At 44.5% G+C, this 20,316-nt stretch overlaps 1 protein-coding gene across 5 annotated transcripts in view; it reads left to right on the plus strand.

Annotated features, from left to right (window-relative positions):
* CYB5A (cytochrome b5 type A) overlaps positions 1-20,316 on the plus strand; it is a 67,094-nt gene that overhangs the window by 18,549 nt on the left and 28,229 nt on the right. For 3 of the 5 annotated variants that reach the window (XR_013961544.1, XR_013961546.1, XR_013961547.1), the window contains exons 2-6: positions 574-702; positions 2,704-2,733; positions 6,825-6,859; positions 8,759-8,939; positions 19,258-19,324. Coding sequence is in view for 1 of the 5 variants with exons in the window: in XM_080686593.1 (XP_080542719.1) it covers positions 574-702; positions 2,704-2,733; positions 6,825-6,859; positions 8,759-8,840 (276 nt within the window). In the remaining 4 variants the exon portion in view is untranslated. Of the gene's footprint in view, positions 1-573; positions 703-2,703; positions 2,734-6,824; positions 6,860-8,758; positions 10,943-19,257; positions 19,325-20,316 lie in introns of those variants that run through there. The other 2 variants (XR_013961545.1, XM_080686593.1) reach the window with 2 other exon arrangements.

The following is a 20,316-nucleotide window of genomic DNA, read 5'->3' on the forward strand; positions in this document are numbered from 1 at the left end:
TGCTCCCTATCAATGATATGTCCCTATGGCAACATCTTGAGCAAGTCACTATAATACCTGCTTGCTTCACTTTTCCTTTTGACCAAAAGCTAAGTTCTGCAAGAGGCAGGGGACTCATGCTGTCCCCTCTCTCTACTTGGCAGGTACACAGTGTACTTTTCAAAGATGAATTACATCTAAGGTAATGGTGTAGGTTCACACTTAGACCTACGAGGTCAAAGGGACAGGACTCAAGAAAAATAGATTAGATAAAGACTGAGAAGAGCAATTTTGAGAGCTTTATGGAAAAGTAAAGAGGACATTTGCCAAAGGATTGAAAATATCTGCCTAATGCTGTTGGCCCGGAGAAATGAATACCATTGGAGAAGGGTTCTACCATACTTTCAAGAAGGCATTTGAATACAAAGGAGTATATTGTTTTCATCCACATTATGGATGAGTTATACTCACGTGTTGTCATCTGTGACTTCTGGAATAACCTATTTATTTAACCAAATAAACTGGCCACTTCCTTGATCTCATTTGCTTGGAAAAATATTTACTTATTCTTATGTCTCTCTACCTTTTGAACAGCATCCTGGTGGGGAAGAAGTCTTACGGGAACAAGCCGGAGGGGATGCTACTGAGAACTTTGAGGATGTTGGGCACTCAACGGATGCTAGAGAATTGTCCAAAACATACATCATCGGGGAGCTGCATCCAGTACGTGCTTTTTGGGGGCCTTTACTTCTTTCTCTTTAAGGCTATGTAGACTTGCAGATTTAAAAAGGAGTAAAGTAGAAAAATTCCTCCCGATTTTACAACACCATTTTTGTCAGAAACAAATTGCCTAGAAGTTTGTTTGCATTTCCCTGGTTGCGTTTTTCATTGGCATTTAGAGTCAGAATCCTCTAGCCCAGGGGTGGGCAAACTTTTTGACTCGAGGGCCACAATGGGTTCTTAAACTGGACTGGAGGGCCGGAACAAAAGCAAGGATGGAGTGTTTGTGTGAACTAATATAAATTCAAAGTAAAGGAGCGGAGGGGAGAGCAAGAGAACCGGATAGAACAGCCGGATCCGGCCCGCGGGCCGTAGTTTGCCCAAGGCTGCTCTAACCCCAAGGCCATGCTCTGGGGTCAGTGTGTCTCAGACCCTGAAGGGTCACAGAGGAGCAAATTTTAGAAAGTGGAGGGTATAAACGCAGTATAATTTTATTTTTTATAGTTTGTTTTTTTTACCAAAATAGTTTTTAAGAGTCCCCCTTCTAGTTTCATTAGTTTGAGACTATTGTATTCTTAAAAAATGATTTTAATTAAGAAAAATCAGCTCTATTAAATGAGAGAATCTGCCCTCTATAAAACTTCACCCCAGATCTTTGGGACCATCCCCGCTGGTGCTGGTCCATGGACCGGCCTTGGGGAAACACTGGCCTGATTCAGCTTTTATATCAAGCCAGGGCTGTGATATGAATGCAGGACCTTCCGTGGCATTTGTAAATGGCCATGTAAAACTTCCCTAGTCTGTCCACTGAAGTTATCAGGAAAATCGCTGCAAACTTGGACAGAAGCAGCAGACCTGCCCAGCGTCCTGAGCAGTGAGTGCTCCTGCCGTGTGGTGCGTGAGCGAAGGAGAGGAGAGAGGAGGCTCTTTAGGGAAGCCTGCAGATGGGCCCGTTGTAGAGCACTTCCACATTTCCATTGAGTTGGCAGGTGGGGTCTGTGGTGGTAGGAGATGGTACTTGGAGAAAATAGGCTTCATTTGTCTGGAGATTTTATTCACCCACATACTTTCATCTTCATACTTTACCAAAGGGGGGCAGTTTTATGGTAATCAGTGGGGCCTGCCCTTAAAAACGTTCCATCCTGTTCTTACTCTCCCTTCCAAAGCTTGTGAGGGTAGAGTGCTGGCTTTTTAGGCTGTGACAGCAGCATTTTTGTCTCATCTGCCTATGGGATTCACCTGTGGTCCGTTTTAGCTGACTCAGCCAGAGGTTTAATCGTAATTATGACACTACGATTGGGAGATTACAGGATTTTACTAAGGATATCACACAAATTGTACACACACACACATATATATACAATGCATATACACATGCACACATACACATATATACACACAATGCATATGCACAAAAACACATGGATGTACACACAATGCATATATACATACACACATACATATATACATAATGCATATACACATACATATATACATAATGCATATACGCATACATAGATATATATACAATGCATATACACATACACACATAGATATACACACAATGCATATACATATACACACATATATATACAATGCATATACACATACACATGTACACACACATACATGCACATACACACATCTCAAAGGCAGTTTGAGAGGATGGAAGGGAGAAATCTGATTACTCAGCTGCTCTCTGAAGTAAAGATCAGAATCAGAGTCTAATAAGTGCACACACACCAACATATAAGTATGACTATCATGAATGCTGTTAGAAACTTGGAACTCTAGATCAAAATACCTTTCAGCACTTAATCTGCTAACAATTTTGCAGTCAAGTCAGCGGGATCAAACTTTGTGTTTAGCAGCCTAGATAGATGAACCTGAAAGGGTAATTACGGAACAGTAACATTTTTGAGAAATCGCAGTAAAATGAGCACTTTGGAAATGGCACATTTGTAGACGTTTCCATTCTGTAATGTGTCTTGTTTTTTATTGCAGGATGACAGACCAAAGATAACCAAGCCCACGGTAAGTGTAACCATCTTGATGTCTCGGTGGCCATAGTTATTGCCACTGTATTTCATCCCTGAGAACTGGAGGGCAAAGGTCTCTTATTGACCTGACTGAGGCCAGCACAGGTGTGTTTCTAGGTTAAATGAATATATAATCTGTTGGGTTGGCTCAACAGACTTTTGTATTTGTATAGACCAGTCATTATGTTTCATTAGGAGAGGCGTGTATTCTCATCATAAACTCTCAATACCTAAGACAATTTTCCCATCATGATTATCAGTGGATAACTTTTGAAGAGCTAGCTCCTTTTTTTAACTCGCACTGTGCCTCTGGAGTGAAAGATTTGACTCAGCTCTATTTTCAGAGAACTTAAAATCTGATTGAGCTGAGGTCTTAATGCTTAAACCTTTGAGGACACTTCCCATGTCTTCATCTCCACATCTCTGGGGCATAGTAGATGTTCAGTAAATGCTGGATAAATTTAATATTATTTAAATTAAATGATAACTTTTTGGTGCATTTTTTCCTTAGGAAAGGAAAATAATTCTAGTGATACTAATTTTGTGCCAGGTTCTCTAGGCCTTCTCTCTGAGGTGGTCATCTCGCTCATACTTGAAGATAAATCCAGAGTAAGAATTGTGACAACCGCCAAAGTCCCTGAAAGTGCAAGTGTGAAAAATTGTCCTGTGCCTATAACTAAAGGACTGTGGGGGAAGTTTGCTTGAAACAAATGACAGAAAGTATACTTTTTCTGTTTTAGTTTATGTTCTTGGTTTTATTAGAGAGAGCAGAACAGCAAGACTACAAAGGGCTCGTGTTAGGATTTGGTGAACTCATTTACCAGCTGCTACTGACAAGACATTGTCTAAATTTAATCTACAAGAAAATCAAGCAGTTAATCCAGCAGAGCATAAAGGGCCACGTTTACTTTGGCACCCCAGATAGTACAGTGAAAGTCTGCGTGATGCCGTTTCATGTATATTCTCTCCTTTCCCTATTCAAGGAAGGCTTAAGTTCAATGTTTTTATCTTTGGGAAGATAAAAAATGGACTTCAGACTTTGAATTGTTTCTGTAACAATTGCTTAGAATCCTTGCTGTTGGTTCATATGGCTTTAGCACCTTTTTTGAGGCTGCTTTTTGGACTGCCGAAATTCTGCGGTGCATGAAGTTTTTGCTTTTTCTCCAAAACTTGTCAGGGAAAAAGTATAATTTCTCCTGTTAGGTGCTCTGTATTGAGTAATCTTGGTGCGAATCATTTGGCTATAATCAAACAAGGATTTGCTAAGGCTCAGTACGTGAGCTTAGATCTAATGCAGGTCCAACCATGTCCTGGACCAGGATGCCTACCAGCAGAAAGCACCAATTAGGGCTAAGGTCTCCCAGCGTCACTGCCTTATTTTTGAAAGACAGACTCTTTTCTCCTCTGTCTGGTTTTAGAACAGATGTGGCCTTGCTTACATTAGAGCAGAACTAGAGGACTGTGGGACAAGAACTGGCTCTTTTTCTTAGAGGCCGAAAGCAAATACAGTGAGAGGAAGGACAGGACCACTGTTCTAGACTTGCCTTTCATGTGGTCTGGTTTTCCAGAAGAAGAGAGTGTCCTTAGATGGTTCTTTTGTTGTGAGTGTCTGTATAACCATCCGTCTACCTCCAGACTGATAAATGTATGCTGTGGTCTGAATTTTTGAAATGTTGCCTATTTAACGTATCTAGTTGAATTGCAAAATAAGATGAACCAAAGATTATTAGCTTGATTCTGCCCAAAGGAAAGCATAATGTTAAGTTGCCAAAAATAAGGTCTTTGCAGACATAGAAATGATGCATTTTAAATGAACAAATCTGCTTATCCAATTTGCTTACATGGAGGATATTAATAGTTGGAGTGCCTTTTCTTGGTTGTGGTTTTCAAAGCATTGCTGTATGTATGACTTTATTTGTTTCTCAGGCATCCCTGAGAAAGGGAAGATTCAGGATCCAGGGAAGGTGAAAGCTATGACACTCAGACCTTGTCCCAAGTTTGACCTTGTTCAAGGTCACACTGCAGCACCAGGGCCAGCACCCATTTTAGGTTTGACAGTTGCATACTCTTAAGCTTATGTAGGCTCTCAACTTTGCATGAAAAGCATTAGTCTGACAATAGTATTTTTAGGAAAGAGTTCCAATTAAGGAATGGGCTAAGTTAGAATCTATAAATTAGATGACTTTGATTTGCAAAAGCTTGATGGCCTTTGCATGTCTTTCTGTAGAGCTTATTATGTACTGCGTTTAGAAGCTGCTGGGAGGTAGCTTGTTAACCTGCTTGACATTGAACCCCTCAAGGTCACAGAGTGAATGGGTGGCAGAGCCTGTAACAAAAACCATGGTCTTTTCTCCCTGTTTGTGGTTGACATATTGGTTAGTTGCATACCAAAGCCCAACTTAGCCCCTTCAGAGGACTGGGCAGGAAAGACCATTTCCTTTTTCATCAATTGGCTAATTGGTAATTCAAACCTGCTTTATTCTCAAGCATCCTGGGGTAAGAGCCTAACAGTTAACAAGCAATCAAAATCGCATATGATCTCTTGAAGGTCAGCTCTGTACAATTTCACTGTTGCTGCTGGTGGTGAGGACGTTCCAGTGGCGTTTGAGCATCAGCACTCAGGCCGCGTGGGTGGAGGGAGGCCAGACCAGCTGTGTCCACAGAGTTGCCAGCATGTTCGGTCAAGTGCATGTGCATGTGCTCCGTGTAACAAAGTAATGGATGTGTGTTTGCCTGCTGTTTACTATTTCAGGCCTAACTTTCTGAATAATATTTTGACTTCAATGAACTATTGTGTTTCAGAGTTGATTATGTCTTCTAATAGCCAACTAATATTTTTGCATATTCCACTTCTAAGAATCTTTGTTAACTTTATTTATGATATATAAAATTTGAAAAATCACCTTGCAGTAGTTGTGAATACTCGTCGTAGTCTCTAGGATTGAACATTGCTCAAAAAGTTAAGAAATGTAAAGTTTTCTTTTTTAATGATTTATTCCTCCCCCCACCCCCTCCATGTCAGGAATCTTAACGGCCATATTCCCAGGTTGGTGGGTCTCTGAACTGCTTTGCTTGCTCATCCCTAACAGGTGTCCGCCCTTCGGCGGCAGCTTCAACGCGCCTGCTGTGTGGAGCTTCGCCTCAATGCAGACCTGCACACCGCTGCTTGTGTTGCTAACGGTTTTTTGTTCTGCGCTTTGAGACCCTGCAGAGATGAAATGCTGCTGCCGCCTTATTTATGGCTCCCTTCCTCTGCGGTTCTAATGCTTTTGCTGGTGTGGATTTCAAAAGAATGCTTCTTAACACGTTTGCAAGCCTGGAAAAGTTCCTGAGTCACGAGGCCTTAGTCATTCGGCTGTTTGGGGAAGTGTGCATTTTCCAGAGCCATCTCAGTTCACTTTCCCTGTCTAACAAGAACTCTCGGAAGCTGCTGGGAGGTAGACAGGCTGGAACTGTGACAGACCTCAGCACACAGGGCGTCCGGTTCTGGAGGTTCCTGGGTGACAGTGTGAGGTCAGTCCCCAAGGCCTCCAGGATCTTTCTAGAACTGTCTTGTCAGAGCAAAAGAAAGATTGCCCAGTGTGTTACAATTTAAATGGTGATTCTTAATTTTTTCTTTTTGGTTGACACGTCCTTTTAATATAATTTGGGGACACTTTTACTTCATATAAGATTTGAATGAAATGTTTTTATTGAACGTTTCATTCATGATTTTGAAGAATTAAACTTTTTTCCTAAAGGTAATGATGGGGTTGTGTGTGTGTGCGATTATATCTGTTATCCTTTTCTACGTTAAACTATTCAGATATCTGTTGTGTACAGGATCTTTTTGTAGCCTATTAGTTTTTAACATTTTCTTTCAAATTCTCTAGGTTATGTTCATAAGTAATTTAAATGTAGATCATTCTGGAAATTCTTCAAAAAAATTGTGAAATTAGGCATTTTAGTGAAAAGAAGTGTATGATGTAATTTTCCCTTTCAATATCTTTTTGAAGAATGCAGTAGTTGAATGTGATCTTATTATAAAACAGGTTTTTCAGTCCATTGTTCCCCTTAACTTATTTTACTTTTTCTCTTGCGTTTCAGGAAACTCTCATTACTACGGTTGACTCAAATTCTAGGTATGTGGTGGTTTCCTTTTAAAATTACTGTGATTAGAAGGCTCCTAGAATCAGAGTTGGACTAGAGGCCCGTCCCTGACTTCAGGGCCTCTCTGATGCTCGGGCTCTCATGGAGCCCCCCTCAGTGGACATCCAGGGGTCACCTCCACTCAGCACCCAGACTGCTCAGGGCATTCCCTCCTAAACTGCACACAGCTTAGACCTCGAATCTCACCCTCCAGCTGCACCTACCCGAGGGGACAGACAGAGCAAACCAGTCTCCTTTCCCCACAGGGCAGTCCAAGGGCCGCACAACCTTTGAATCTCCAGGCATACATTGTATCTCCTTCCTCATTTGATGTGTGGGTCAGTTCCTTAAACGGCAGTTATTCCATCTGTCTAAGCATGGCTCATTTTTCCGTGGCCCTGAAATGGAACCCTGTCATCCAGGTGTGGCCCGAATCACTTGTTCCGTGGACTAGATTTCTTCATTTTAGTCCAAGATCATGGGAACATTTTTGGCAGGTCTGTCATATTGACCTGTATAATTTCCACCATATAAATATATATTTTGGCCAAAACCGGTTTGGCTCAGTGGATAGAGCGTCAGCCTGCGGACTGAAGGGTCCCAGGTTCGATTCCGGTCAAGGGCATGTAACTTGGTTGCGGGCACATCCCCAGTAGGAGGTGTGCAAGAGGCAGCTGATCGATGTTTCTCTCTCATCGATGTTTCTGACTATCTATCACTCTTCCTTTCTCTCTGTAAAAAATCAATAAAAAATAAATAAATAAATAAATATATATTTTGGACCCAAGCTCAAAACCACAGATTTATGCCAAATTTATTTCACCCTGTGAAAGTTAATTGCCTGGGCTGTTGGTGTTCGGGTCCCTTCCTTGCCTCCGGGCAGTGCCCCACCTTACTCTTCACTGCCACATTGTTCCTTCCAAAAGGGAAACTGAAACCCCACCGAGATGAAAATCACACTTGTGATCCTTCTGCAATTGAAATCTTTATACTGACTTGGTCTTTGAATGGATTGATGTGTGCAGAGGATTGAAGGATGGAAAATGTATGGCAAAAAGTGGACATATACATAGGTGTTGTCTGGCTTTATTCAGATTCTAAAACCTATGTATTAATTTCTGTTTCCTAAGAAATGATAGGTTCACATCTAAATTAAAGACCTCCCTAGCGCTGCCCCTGATTTGATCTGTAATCTGTTATTTATAGTAGGTCCAAAATTCTCTGCCTCAGGACTGATCACTAGGTCAGTTAGTCATTTTTGTGAACTTACAACTGTGGTTTCTTAACACGCTAAGTCTACTACATGCGTGTAAAGATTAGATTTTTCCAAACAGAAAACAAGCGGTAGAGCTGTGGTACTGATCAATCTTAATCACCCTATGGTTCAAAGCCCTTACCTTTCCTTCCAGCTCAGCGTGCCAGATTTGCCCTTGGCCATAGCGCTTGCCCAAGGCTCTCCCAAAAGGGGAACCTTTTCCTTCTGGTTCTCAATCTAGAGTGCTGTTTTAAGTTCTTAATGAATGTCTGAAACTAGAATAAAACCTGTAAGGACTATTCCCTTTGTGAGCTTGTGACATGTAACCCCCAGAGTCCTTTAGGTAAGTCACCAGTCCTAGATCATAACATCTTTTGGGGGAGTAATTCATAGCTGTTTGTATACATTTATAGAAGGAGATATAAGTGGAACTGGGGGGTGGGGGAGGAGGTCATTAGTTTTCTTATAAAGCTAGAATTATAGTGGAATTGGCCAGAATGCCAGCTCACATCACTTTTAGCAGCTCAGAGTGGTCTTTCATGGAGAGGTTAGAGATGATTTCCATGGTAACTGGAAGGTGCAGAGACTGTGTCACCTGCATCAAACACCATGTAGCATCATTGCTGTTCCTTTCCAGCTGGTGGACCAACTGGGTGATACCAGCCATCTCCGCACTGGTCGTGGCCCTGATGTACCACCTCTACATGGCGGAAGACTAAACACCTCTGCAGAAGCCGATGGCAGAAAAGGCTGCCTTGGATCAGGAAGAAAGAAGCCAGTGTTAGCTGCTTCGACGAACAGAAACCTTCACCTGAAAAGTAATTTTAATACACCTGTTTCCCTCTCCTCCTACGTTAGAAACAAGCCAAGCCAAAAGAACTTCTGTTCTGTCTACCCTTGAACTTTCGCATTGTGCCTTCTTCCTCATCAACTTCTTTTCAACGTCCCACAACTATGTGATTTACTCAATGTAGGCATGATCTTTCAAAAATGTACCTGGCTTTTCAAATATACCACCCTGTGTGCCTGTCGATGTGGGATGTAATTGTCTCTAATATTTCAAATCTCTGATTGTCTAGTGGAGTCATTTAATGTATTAATTAAATGAAGGTCATATGACGTGAAGGTTTGTATGATGTGAGGAAGGGAATATCTAGTTGAAAACTTGGTATTGCATGTTTCCCATTTAATTTCTTTCTCAAGGAAATTAAGAAAGGCCCTGGAAATGATAGCCTAAGGATTTCTAAAAATTGTTCTACCTGAAATAGATGATCCAAAGAGAAAGTGGAGACTTCTTCTCTTTTTTGATTAAAATATACCAGCAACAAAAAACAAACTTGAGGGCCCACGAGAGGACACTACAGCTGTCCCTTCTCTCAGCTCCAAAATATCAGTACAAAGTTTTCGGTTATATAGGTTCTCAAGGCAAAAACTGTTTATGTATTCTTGTAAGGAAATGCTGATTTTCTAATCCATAAAAACACACATTTGAATGAGATTGTGGGACGTTTAGAATCTGATATTTGAAGGAATTGAGCCGTTGGAGATGAGCCTTGAGGGATCTAGCAGGGCTCCGAGGACTGAGTGGCTCATCTTTGATTATTTTCTCCGCCCCATGCCTTTTGTCTTTCAAAGTGGACGCTGAGGGATAAATCTGTAGACACTCAGTACTCTAGTTAGATGTGACTGTGCAAGTTTCCATGGGCATGCTAAATGACTAAAGAGGTGGGGGTTCTTCAGAAACCACTGACACATTGAAAGGAATTTTTTTTTTTTTTTACTGTAGAGCATAAATTTTTATAATCATTGACATGTATCACTCTTTGCCTCTTCTGTCACTGAAAGTTAAAGTTGGAGCAAATCTAGGGGGTGGGGAAGGATGCTGTATCATGTGGGAATCCATTATTCAGATTTCAATAAACGCATGCCTGGAACAAAATCACGCCTCCTGTGATGGCCTTGTGGTGCTGATGTTCCCTCTGAGTTCTAGGACATCACCGACATCAGAGTCTGTGGACTCTGGTCCACATGTGCTGCCTTGGCTTAATCATGGGTAGCTAAGGAGTGAAGTAGAATGACTGTTAGGACCTGCATTCCTCTTTTTGACACTCATATAGCAAGGATTCCCATGTCCAATTCCTCAGTTTTTCCTCTAGGAGCGGAGAGAGGTTGGTTAACTGCTCAAGATGTGTTTTTCAGCATCGATATTGTGCGTGTGTCTGCAAAAGGAGTAGTAAAACCAAAGGGATTAAAACAAGAAATGAGTTCTCGCCACTAGGGCTTTCTGTAACCTCAGAATACACTCCTAAGGAACTGTTGCTAACAGAGACCACACAGCATCGCCATTGGGGAGAGGAAAACTGGTGGGGACTTAAAAACCTTTTCTTGAGTATGTTCAAGTTTTAAAGTTATGCCAGGTGAGGTATTTCTTCTTTCATTTATATATATATCTAAAAAAAGTTTAGTTATGGCTTTCCTTTAATTCTCTAAAGCCGTGGTCAGCAAACTGCAGCTCGCAAGCCACACGTGGCTCTTTGGCCCCTTGAGTGTGGCTCTTCCACAAAATACCACGGCCTGGGTGAGTATATTTTGAAGAAGTCGCGTTAGAAGAAGTTTAAGTTTAAAAAATTTGGCTCTCAAAAGAAATTTCAATCGTACTGTTGCTATTTGGCTCTGTTGACTAATGAGTTTGCCGACCACTGCTCTAAAGGATATACTCAAGAACTTCATTAGTACTAGAGGTCATAATGGTAATTTTATTGTTCATCTTGTATTATTACTGTGTTAATGAAAATTTAGATGAATACAATTTCACATACTGTAATTACGATTTATAAGGTTACTTGAGGCCCAGTGCATGAAATTCGTGCATGGGGGTGTGTGTCCCTCAGCCCAGCCTGCACCCTCTCCAATCTGGGACCCCTCAAGGGATGTCCAACTGCCCAGGCAGTCGGACATCCCTCTCACAATCCAGGACTGCTGGCTCCCAACTGCTCGCCTGCCTGCCTTCCTGATTGCCCCTAACCCAGGGGTCCTCCAACTTTTTAAACAGGGGGCCAGTTTACTGTCCCTCAGACTGTTCGAGGGCCGGACTATAGTTTAAAGAAAAAATTATGAACAAATTCCTATGCGCACTGTGGGCCCGGGATGAGTCGGCTGCTAAGCAGGACTGGCAGCGGCACCCTGCGGGCTGAATAAATGTCCTCGGCGGGCCGCATGTGGCCCGCGGGCCGTAGTTGGAGGACGCCTGTCCTAACCGCTTCTGCCTGCCAGCCTGATCACCCCCTAAACACTCCCCTGCCAGCCTGATTGATGCCTAACTGCTCCCCTGCCAGCCTGTTTGCCCCTAACTGCCGTCCCCTGCAGGCCTGGTCACCCCTAACTGCCCTCCCCTGCAGGCCTGGTCACCCCTAACTGCCCTCCCCTGCTGGCCTGGTCACCCACAACTGCTCTCCCCCGCAGGCCTGGGTCTCTCCCAACTGCCTTTCCCTGCAGGCCTGGTTGCCCCCAACTTCCCTCCTCTGCCGGCTTGGTCACCCCTAACGGCCCTCCCCTGCAGGCCTGGTCCCTCCCAACTGCCCTCCCCTGCTGGCCATCTTGTGGTGGCCATCTTGTGTCCACATGGGGGCAGGATCTTTGACCACATGGGGGCAGCCATCTTGTGTGTTGGAGTGATGGTCAATCTGCATATTACTCTTTTATTAGATAGGATAGAGGCCTGGTGCATGGGTGCGGGCCAGCTGGTTTGCCCTGAAGGGTGTCCTGGATCAGGGTGGGGTTCCCTTGGGGCATGGGGTGGCCTGGGCGAGGGGCCTGTGGTGGTTTGCAGGCCGGCCATGCCCGCTGGCGACCCAAGTGGAGACCCTGGTATCTGGGGTTTATTTATCTTCTACAATTGAAACTTTGTAGCCTGGAGCGAAAGCCAAGCCTTCTGCTTGCTCCATGGCAGCAGCCATTTCTATTGGGATTTATGTATCTTCTATAATTGAAACTTTGTAGCCTTAAGCGAGGCCTGGGCCGGCCAGGGCTGCAGAAGCTTGGCTTCCTCCATCGCTGGGGGCAACCCTAGTCTCCTGCTCTTTCCAGCTCCATGGCCTCCACCATTTCTGTTTGGGTTTATGTATCTTCTATCATTGAAACTTTGTAGCCTTGAGTGGAGGCCTAGGCCGGCAAGGGCAGGCGGAAAGCTTGGTTCCTCCATTGCTGGGAAAACCCAAACCTCCCTCCTGCTCTCTGTGGCCGTAGCCATCTTGGTTGGGTTTATTTGCATATTCGCTCCTGATTGGCTGATGGGCGTGGCTGATGGGCGTGGCTGGTGGGTGTAGCAGAGTGATGGTTAATTTACATATCGCTCTTTTATTAGATAGGATGTGTTTACATGTAGTATTACTGTCATTTTTCTTTTGAGCACTTCCTGGATGCCAGACACTGCTCTGAATAATTGACATGAATCACATCCTTCTGCCTTTGTAATTACTGCCAAATCTTGTTTTGCAATAGCACAGCTAGGATTGCAACCTAAGTCTGTGTGGCTCCAAATACATTTCCTTTGACTACAAGACTCGCTGCAGGTTTACATGCATATTGAAAAACTTCTACCAGGGTGGGCTCCGTGCTATGCACTGTGAAGGATGCACAGGAATTGGATGCTAGGAACTTCTATCACATCATGGAGGTAAACGCCCACACAAACCACTGTGAGAGGAGGTGTACCAAGAGACTATAGAGCAAGCTCTAGGATGCTGCAATCCCAGAGGTATTCCATTGTGTAAATGTATCACAGATTTTTTATTCACTCATACTGAATGGGCACTTGGGTTGTTTCCAGATCTTGGCTACTGTAACTAATGCTACAGTGAACATAGGGGCGTACATATTGTTTTGAATTAGTGTTTCGGGTTTCTTAGAATATAGAAGTGGAATCGCTGGGTCATAAGGCAGTTCCATTTTTAATTTTTTGAGGATTAAACTGCATACTGCTTTCCACAGTGGCTGCATTCTGCATTCCCACCAACAGTGCACAAGAGTTCCCTTTTCTCCACACCCTCACCAGCACTTGCTATTTGTTAACTTATTGATGATAGCCATTCTGACAGGTGTGAATGGCTATTACCTCATCGTTTTAATTTGCATCTCTGATGATTATTATCAAGCAAAGTTTGGTTGGAAATTTTCGGTCTATGAAGCCTTTCATTGAGACACTTCTCTAATCAAGATGCTATAAATTCAGGTAGGGCTCTATGCTTGCCTCTTCAGATGTGTATCTCTGGTGAGGGCAGTTGGGCCTGTTGTGAGTTCAGATATAACATGTAATTGGTAGTTGAGGTAATAAATTAAATTTAATGGTATCTCCTCACTATCTTGAAAAATGCCTCCCTTTGGAGAAATGGTCTGGGAAGACTACTGTCGGACAGGTCATAGTATGAATTTCTTTCTCTTTGAGTGTGTATGATATGGGTCCACATGAAATCCAAATAAAAGGTTTTAATCTTACTGGTAGGTATATATTTCTGTTATGGAGAAGTATGATAGGGTGACAAAGACTTTCAGCCGTAACTGTATCTTTTTTTGGGATAACATTCTGGAGAAATGAAGTGGAAACATGAGATCAAGGAGAAAGAGGGACTTTGTGAAATTTCTCTCGGTGAAGGACGAGTGGCAAAGCCTATTTTACAGAAGGGGAATGATGATGGCAAATTGCTCTGAGATTTAAATTGTACTGAGCACATTTAAGTGATGCTTCAGCTTTCTATTAAAATGGCAATATTTAAAATATACCAACATTATGCCCTTTGCAGATATTTAAATTCATTATGAAGAATTATAAAGGACAAGTGAACATTTTGTTTTAATTCTCTTACGGTGTGATCTACGCAGGTGTGTGAAGACTGTGGTCTGCTATGTGCTGTTCCACTGTTCAGCCACAATAGGAATTCAAAACATGATTTTAAAATAGGGATGGTAGCGGAGAAACCAAGATGGCGCAAAGGTAAACACCTGAACTTGCCGCCTCACACAACAACTTCAAAACTACAACTAAAAGACAAAACAGACATCATCCAGAACCACAGGAAGACTGGCTGAGTGGAAATTCTACAACTAGAAGGAAAGAGAAAAGCACACTGAGACTCAGAGGAGGTGCGGAAGGCAGAGGTATGGAGGCACGCGTGCGGAGAGGGCTGGCAACTAAGTACGAGGCTGGCTTTTTCAGGCTGAAGGGAGACACAAGCTCCCGACTGCTCTGAACTCCAGTTCCGGGCGAGACTCTGGGGACCCAGACTCATACGGGGAGAAACTGGACTGTCTGGCAGTGGGCGGAACTCGAGGGCGGCTTTCTCTCAGAGGTGCTTGCAGCGATTACCGCGGGACACTGAGACCCTGGGGCCTCTTAGGGCAGGGCTGATGGGAAGCCATTGCTGTTTGCTCTGCCCTTAGACTCTGCCCCATCCAAGCTGTGCGCAGAGGCTTTTGCATACGAATGGCCTGGTCCTTTGAAAGCTAAACTTACCTATCAAACTGCAGCTGAGTCAGAGAGACCCAGAACACCCAAAAGAAGGCCCAAGGCCCCACAGCAGCTTGCATTGCTTCACAGCTGGGCCTCATCTGGGCACCTCCAAAACCCAAACAAAGAAGAGGAACCTGCAGATCTCTCTGTAGCTCATGCTGGGTGGTTTCAGGCAGAGGCTAAATTAGCACCTCCTTGGAGAGCCAGTGTACCCAGGGGTCAGAATAGGACTATCCAGATTACAACTCCTCAGATCCATAAGGGACTCACTCAGGGGGCAGACTCAGTGAGCACCAAAGCCCCACTGAAGCAAGTCTTGCCTCATAAGGGTGTCTCCAGCACAGAAGTTTTCCCATCATAGACACAGCTGATCTTCGCAGCCAACTGGCCTGGAGGTAAATTCCTCCCAGTGATACCAACAACAATCAAGGCTTAACTACAACAAGACTGTGCACACAGCCCACAAAGGGGTGCACCAAGAGTGTCCACCTCAGGTAACTGGGGAGGCTGAGCCACTGGGCCCTATAGGACACCTAGCACACAAAGCCATTCTATGAACTCAGGGAAGCAGCCAAAATGTGGAGACAAAGAAACAGGTCACAAATGAAAGAAATGGAGGAAAGCAAAATACTGGATATCGAGTTCAAAACCATGGTTATAGGTTTTTCAAGAATTTTCTAGAAAAGGCTGATAAATTTAGTGAGACCCAAGAGCAACCATGGGCAAACTACGGCCCGTGGGCCGGATCTTGCCTGTTCGGCTGTTCTGTCCGGCCCGCGGAGCCGAAAGAGCGGAGGGTTCTCTTGCTCTCCCCTCTGCTCCTTTACTTTGAATTTATATTAGTTCACACAAACACTCCATCCATGCTTTTGTTCCGGCCCTCCGGTCCAGTTTAAGAACCCATTGTGGCCCTCGAGTCAAAAAGTTTGCCCACCCCTGCCCTAGAGGATATGGAAAAGGACCAACTAGAAATTGAGCATGCACTGACTGAAATAAAAAATAATATACAGAGATCCAACAGCAGACTAGAGGATCGCAAGAATCAAATCAAAGATTTGAAATACAAAGAAGCAAAAACACCCAACCGGAAAAGCAAAAAGAAAAAAGAATCCAAAAATATGAAGATAGTGTAAGGAGCCTCTGGGACAACTTCAAGCGTACCAACATCAGAATTATTGGGGTGCCAGAAGAAGAGAGAGAGCAAGATACTGAAAACATATTTGAAGAAATAATTATAGAAAACTTCCCCCACCTTGTGAAAGAAATAGACTTACAAGCCCAGGAAGCACAGAGAACCCCAAACAAAAGGAATCCAAAGAGGACCACACCAAGACACATCATAATTAAAATGCCAAAAGCAAAAGACAGAGAATATTAAAAGCAGCAAGAGAAAAACAGTTAGTTACCTACAAGGGAGCACCCATACGACTGTCAGCTGATTTCTCAACAGAAACTATGCAGGCCAGACGGGAGTGGCAATAAATATTCAAAGTGATGAACAGCAAGAACCTACAACCAAGATTACTCTACCCAGCAAAGCTATCATTCAGAATTGAAGGTCAGATAAAGAGCTTCACAGATAAGAAAATGCTAAAGGAGTTCATCACCACCAAACCAGTATTATATGAAATGCTGAAAGGTATTATTTAAGAAGAGGAAGAAGAAGAAAAAGGTAAAGATAAAAATTATGAACAACAAATACATATCTATCAAAAAGTGAATCTAAAAATCAAATGAATAAAAAATCTGATGAACAGAATAATCTGGTGAATATAATAGACTCAGGGGCATAGAAAGGGAGTGGACTGACAATCCTCTGGGGGAAAGGGGTGTGGGGGGTGCGGGAAGAGCCTGGACAAAAATCATGCACCTATGGATGTGGGGGGGACGTAAGGGCGTGGGGGGGCATAAGGGAGTGGGGTGGGGTGGGAACCGGGTGGAGGGGAGCTATGGGGGAAAAAAGAGGAACAACTGTAATAATCTGAACAATAAAGATTTAAAATAAAATTAAAAAAAATAGGGATGGTATATGTTGAGCGATGTTCATGCTGCATGCTTAATTTTATTTATTTTTTTAAATTTATCCTCACCTGAGGATATTTTTTCCATTGATTTTTAGAGAGAGGGGAAGGGAAGGAGGGAGGGGGAGAGAGAGAGAAATATCTGTTTGGGAGAGATATATCGATTGGTTGCCTCCCGCTTGTACCCCTACCAGGGCTGGGGATCGAACCTGCAACCCAGGTACGTGCCCTTGACTGGGAATCGAACCCTCAACCCTTTGGTGCTAGTGCTGATGCTCTAACAACTGAGCATACTGGCCAGGACTGCTTAATTTTAACATCAGGCTGCCCGATTTTTCTTATTTCTTTCAAAATATTCAATATTGGATTGTGTCAGTTAACAGGTGTCAGCACAGCCTGGCTCACAGGAAGCATTTGAGGATTTGAGTTGAAAACTACATTGTGAGTTGTATTGAATTTTCCATAGCCTACAAGTCTTTGGTTGGTTTTTAAAACCCTTCCTGCCCCTCAGCTGGGGACTGCTTCATTGGAAACACTACATCTAACAATATTGTTTTTAGGTGAAAGTAAGGCGGACATCTCTGAGGGTGCTACAATGGAAACCACCCACTCTTTAAGGAAGGCATCTGCCCTACTAAATCCAGGTCAGGATCCAGGAGAGAGGAAGGCTTGGCCTAAGACCTCAGGTGGAAACTAGTTGCCTGATTTGGAATATGTTCCTTATCCCACCCCCCCCCCACCCCCCGAATCTTACTTTCCAAGTTCATCATTTGTGAGCAGTGCTGCTCTTGCCCTCAATAGGAGGGGCCTCACCCATGTCAGAGGGTCCTACTCGGACCCCTGGCCGTGCCCCTCCCCATAAGGCCAGGGTGCTGGGGCCCGTGCTGTGCTGCACCTTCCAAGCTACACTTGTTGCCCTGACCCCAGGGTACCTGCACCATGGGCCCAGCCTGCCCATGGGCCTGTGTGAGTCTCTTCTCCCAGTCTCTCCTCCCAAGGACCGACCAGGATTATGCCCACATCTTGGCCTGAAGGGTGGCCAAGGGGTTATGGTTTCCAGGGAGCTCGGACAACTCAGGTGAACAGTCTGGGAGCCCACAGGTGGTGGTATCCTGCATGCGCTGGGGCTCCTTTGCAATGTGGGGTGTACCTGGCATCTGAAGGGAAGGTTGGATGAGCTGGTTCTCCAGGCACCACTTCACCACAGAACTGAGAGGAATCTGAAGATCCTAAATCCAAGCCCAGCCTTTAAGGCATTTGTCAAGATAGGAGAAGATACATTTTCCTGGGCAGACTTGTTAGCAGACTTATAGCACTAAATACTCAGACCTGCTGTGTACGCTCCTCCATCCGTCACTGTCCAGCAGATGTGAGGGGCCAGAGGCTCTCAGGGTTACCGTGGGGACCGAAGTGACTGGCAGGCCCGCCCCCTCTGCCTGGCCACATGCATGAATGTTTGTACTCTCCCAACTGGGTTTCTTAGACAGGAGGCTGCTCTAAAGCGGGATGAGGTCTGTGGTGTCTCAAATGTGAACAAAACGAATTGTAATTGTGATATTTACAGTTTATAGCCATGTCATGTCTGGGTATAGGAATCTGAGGCTGGGCCACCCAGTCTTCAAACTCCCATGTCTGCTCTTCTCTGACCACGTGTGTCTTCTCTCTGTCACCTTATCCGGAGGTGCCACTGGGTTTGGCTCCCTATCAGGGTGGGGAGCTCTGGTCCTTGGGATAGGAGAGTCGCCCTTGAGAAATGAGGTGGACTCCTGGCTATCAGCATCAGCTTTCCTGTGGGTGAAGAGGGATGGATGGTCCCTGCCCTTGGCATGGTCTCTGCCCTTGGCATGGGGGGCCATGTGAATGAAGACAAATGGCATCCACGGGGCTGCACTTCCGTATCTGCCCAGTCAGCTGTTCAGAGGCAGGGGCAGACTGTGGGAGGAGCAGCAGGACAGGAAGATGTTTTATGTCAATCTCAGAAACTATAGAAAAGGGCACAGGTTTTCCCATGGCAATGGGGGCGGTGGTGAGAGGGTGCTATCAGGAGATATACTTGGTGGTCAACCAACAAATATTTTGAGCGTCTGAGAGAGATCACGAAATCCTTATGTCGATTCTGAAACATAAATCACAGTCTTACTTGTTTTGGGTTGTCCAATGTGAAAAAAAAAAAACTGTCAAAAGGGAAAGCAAGTCCCAAGTCACGGGCAGGAAACTCTCTCAGGGGAAGTGTCCTAGAAAATGGAGAAATACAGCGCTGCCCTGCTTCCCTCCGCTCTTGTCTCAGGCCTGGGTGTCTTCCTGGTCACCTCTTCTTACTGAGGCTGATGACAAAGAACCCCTGAGTCAGGAAAGTCAGTGTGAACCAAAGGACTCCTGAGACAAAAGGCAGTTATGTTAAGGAGGGTGGGTGGGCAGACCTTCCTGATGCCACAGGTGGTCTGGTCCCCGGCAGCTGCTGGTATTTGGTATCCCGAGAACCAGGCTGAAGCTGTCACAGAGGTTGGCCTAGAAACAATTATACATCCAGGGTGGGGCTGTGGGGCTCTCTGGTATCCCTGTTCCCTTTAAAGAAGCAACTGAAACCAATTTGCTGTGTCTATGCCTTAGGTGCCCCAGAAAACCAAGGCAGAACGTACAAAGGCAGACATTTCACCTCCAGTCCAAGTCATTTTTGGTAAGAAAGTTTGCTGGTGTGTTTTAATATTCTTGGATCCATGAGGGAACTCTGGAAATAACATTGCTTAAAGCCTGGTCCAATTCCTGGGACATAGCAGGTGTTGGTTGACTGAATAACTGAATAAACGAATCAATGACCAAAGTCCCTTAGCTGCTTTCCCACCTCCCATCTCTGTGGCTTACTCCCATCATCATCAGGTTATTTTTACTAAAACACCACTTTGACATCACTCTTGCCACCAAGTGCACGGCAGTGCCCCAGGCGCTCAGCAGACTGCTGCTCAGCCTTTAAGGACAGTGAGTTTGAACAGCTGCAGGCAGGAGGCTGACTCTGACTTCCTTACATCAGAGCCCAGTGCCTTTAGACTCCAGTGCTTTCTCAGCCTGGCGGGAGGCTGACAAAGATGTTATCTGACAGAGCTCTGATAGTCTCTGTGTGACAGATGCTGTTGGCTGGTGAAGCCCTGTGGAGACTCTGTGAGTGCCTCCATCTGGGAGCCCGTCCAGAAGAGCGAGGGCCAGGGAGGGCACAGGGTTATCAGTAGCAAACAGATGGAGGGCAGGGCGGGCTGCGTGCCCAAAGGTCAGGGAAGTTCTGTGAGTTTGATTAATTTCTGCTAAATTATTCTTTATCTCTGCCAAGCCGCAGTATCTTGTGACTTCAGCAAATATGCCTCAGACCTGGGTCTGGAAACTCTTATAAGCTGCTAATTTTACGTGGCAGTAAGCCCCGTACCTAAAAGCCTTCCTTTTAGCTAAAACCCGTTGATTTGGGGGGCTCCAAGTGACACTTTGCTTTTGGGAAAATAGTGTTTATTTCAGCATTCCGGTCTCACTACAGAGGCCTAGCAATCACTAGAGACAGTGTCTCTCTCTTATTATGAGCACCCTCACTGATTTACCTGAGGGATGTGCAGAATTTCCAGAAGATACAATTTAGAGCAACTCAGTGTTTCTGGTTGAAGTTTCCATGTTACAGAAAGCAATGCT

Source organism: Plecotus auritus (assembly GCF_963455305.1).
Source record: "Plecotus auritus genome assembly, chromosome: 8".
NCBI classification, from domain to species: Eukaryota; Metazoa; Chordata; class Mammalia; order Chiroptera; family Vespertilionidae; genus Plecotus; species Plecotus auritus.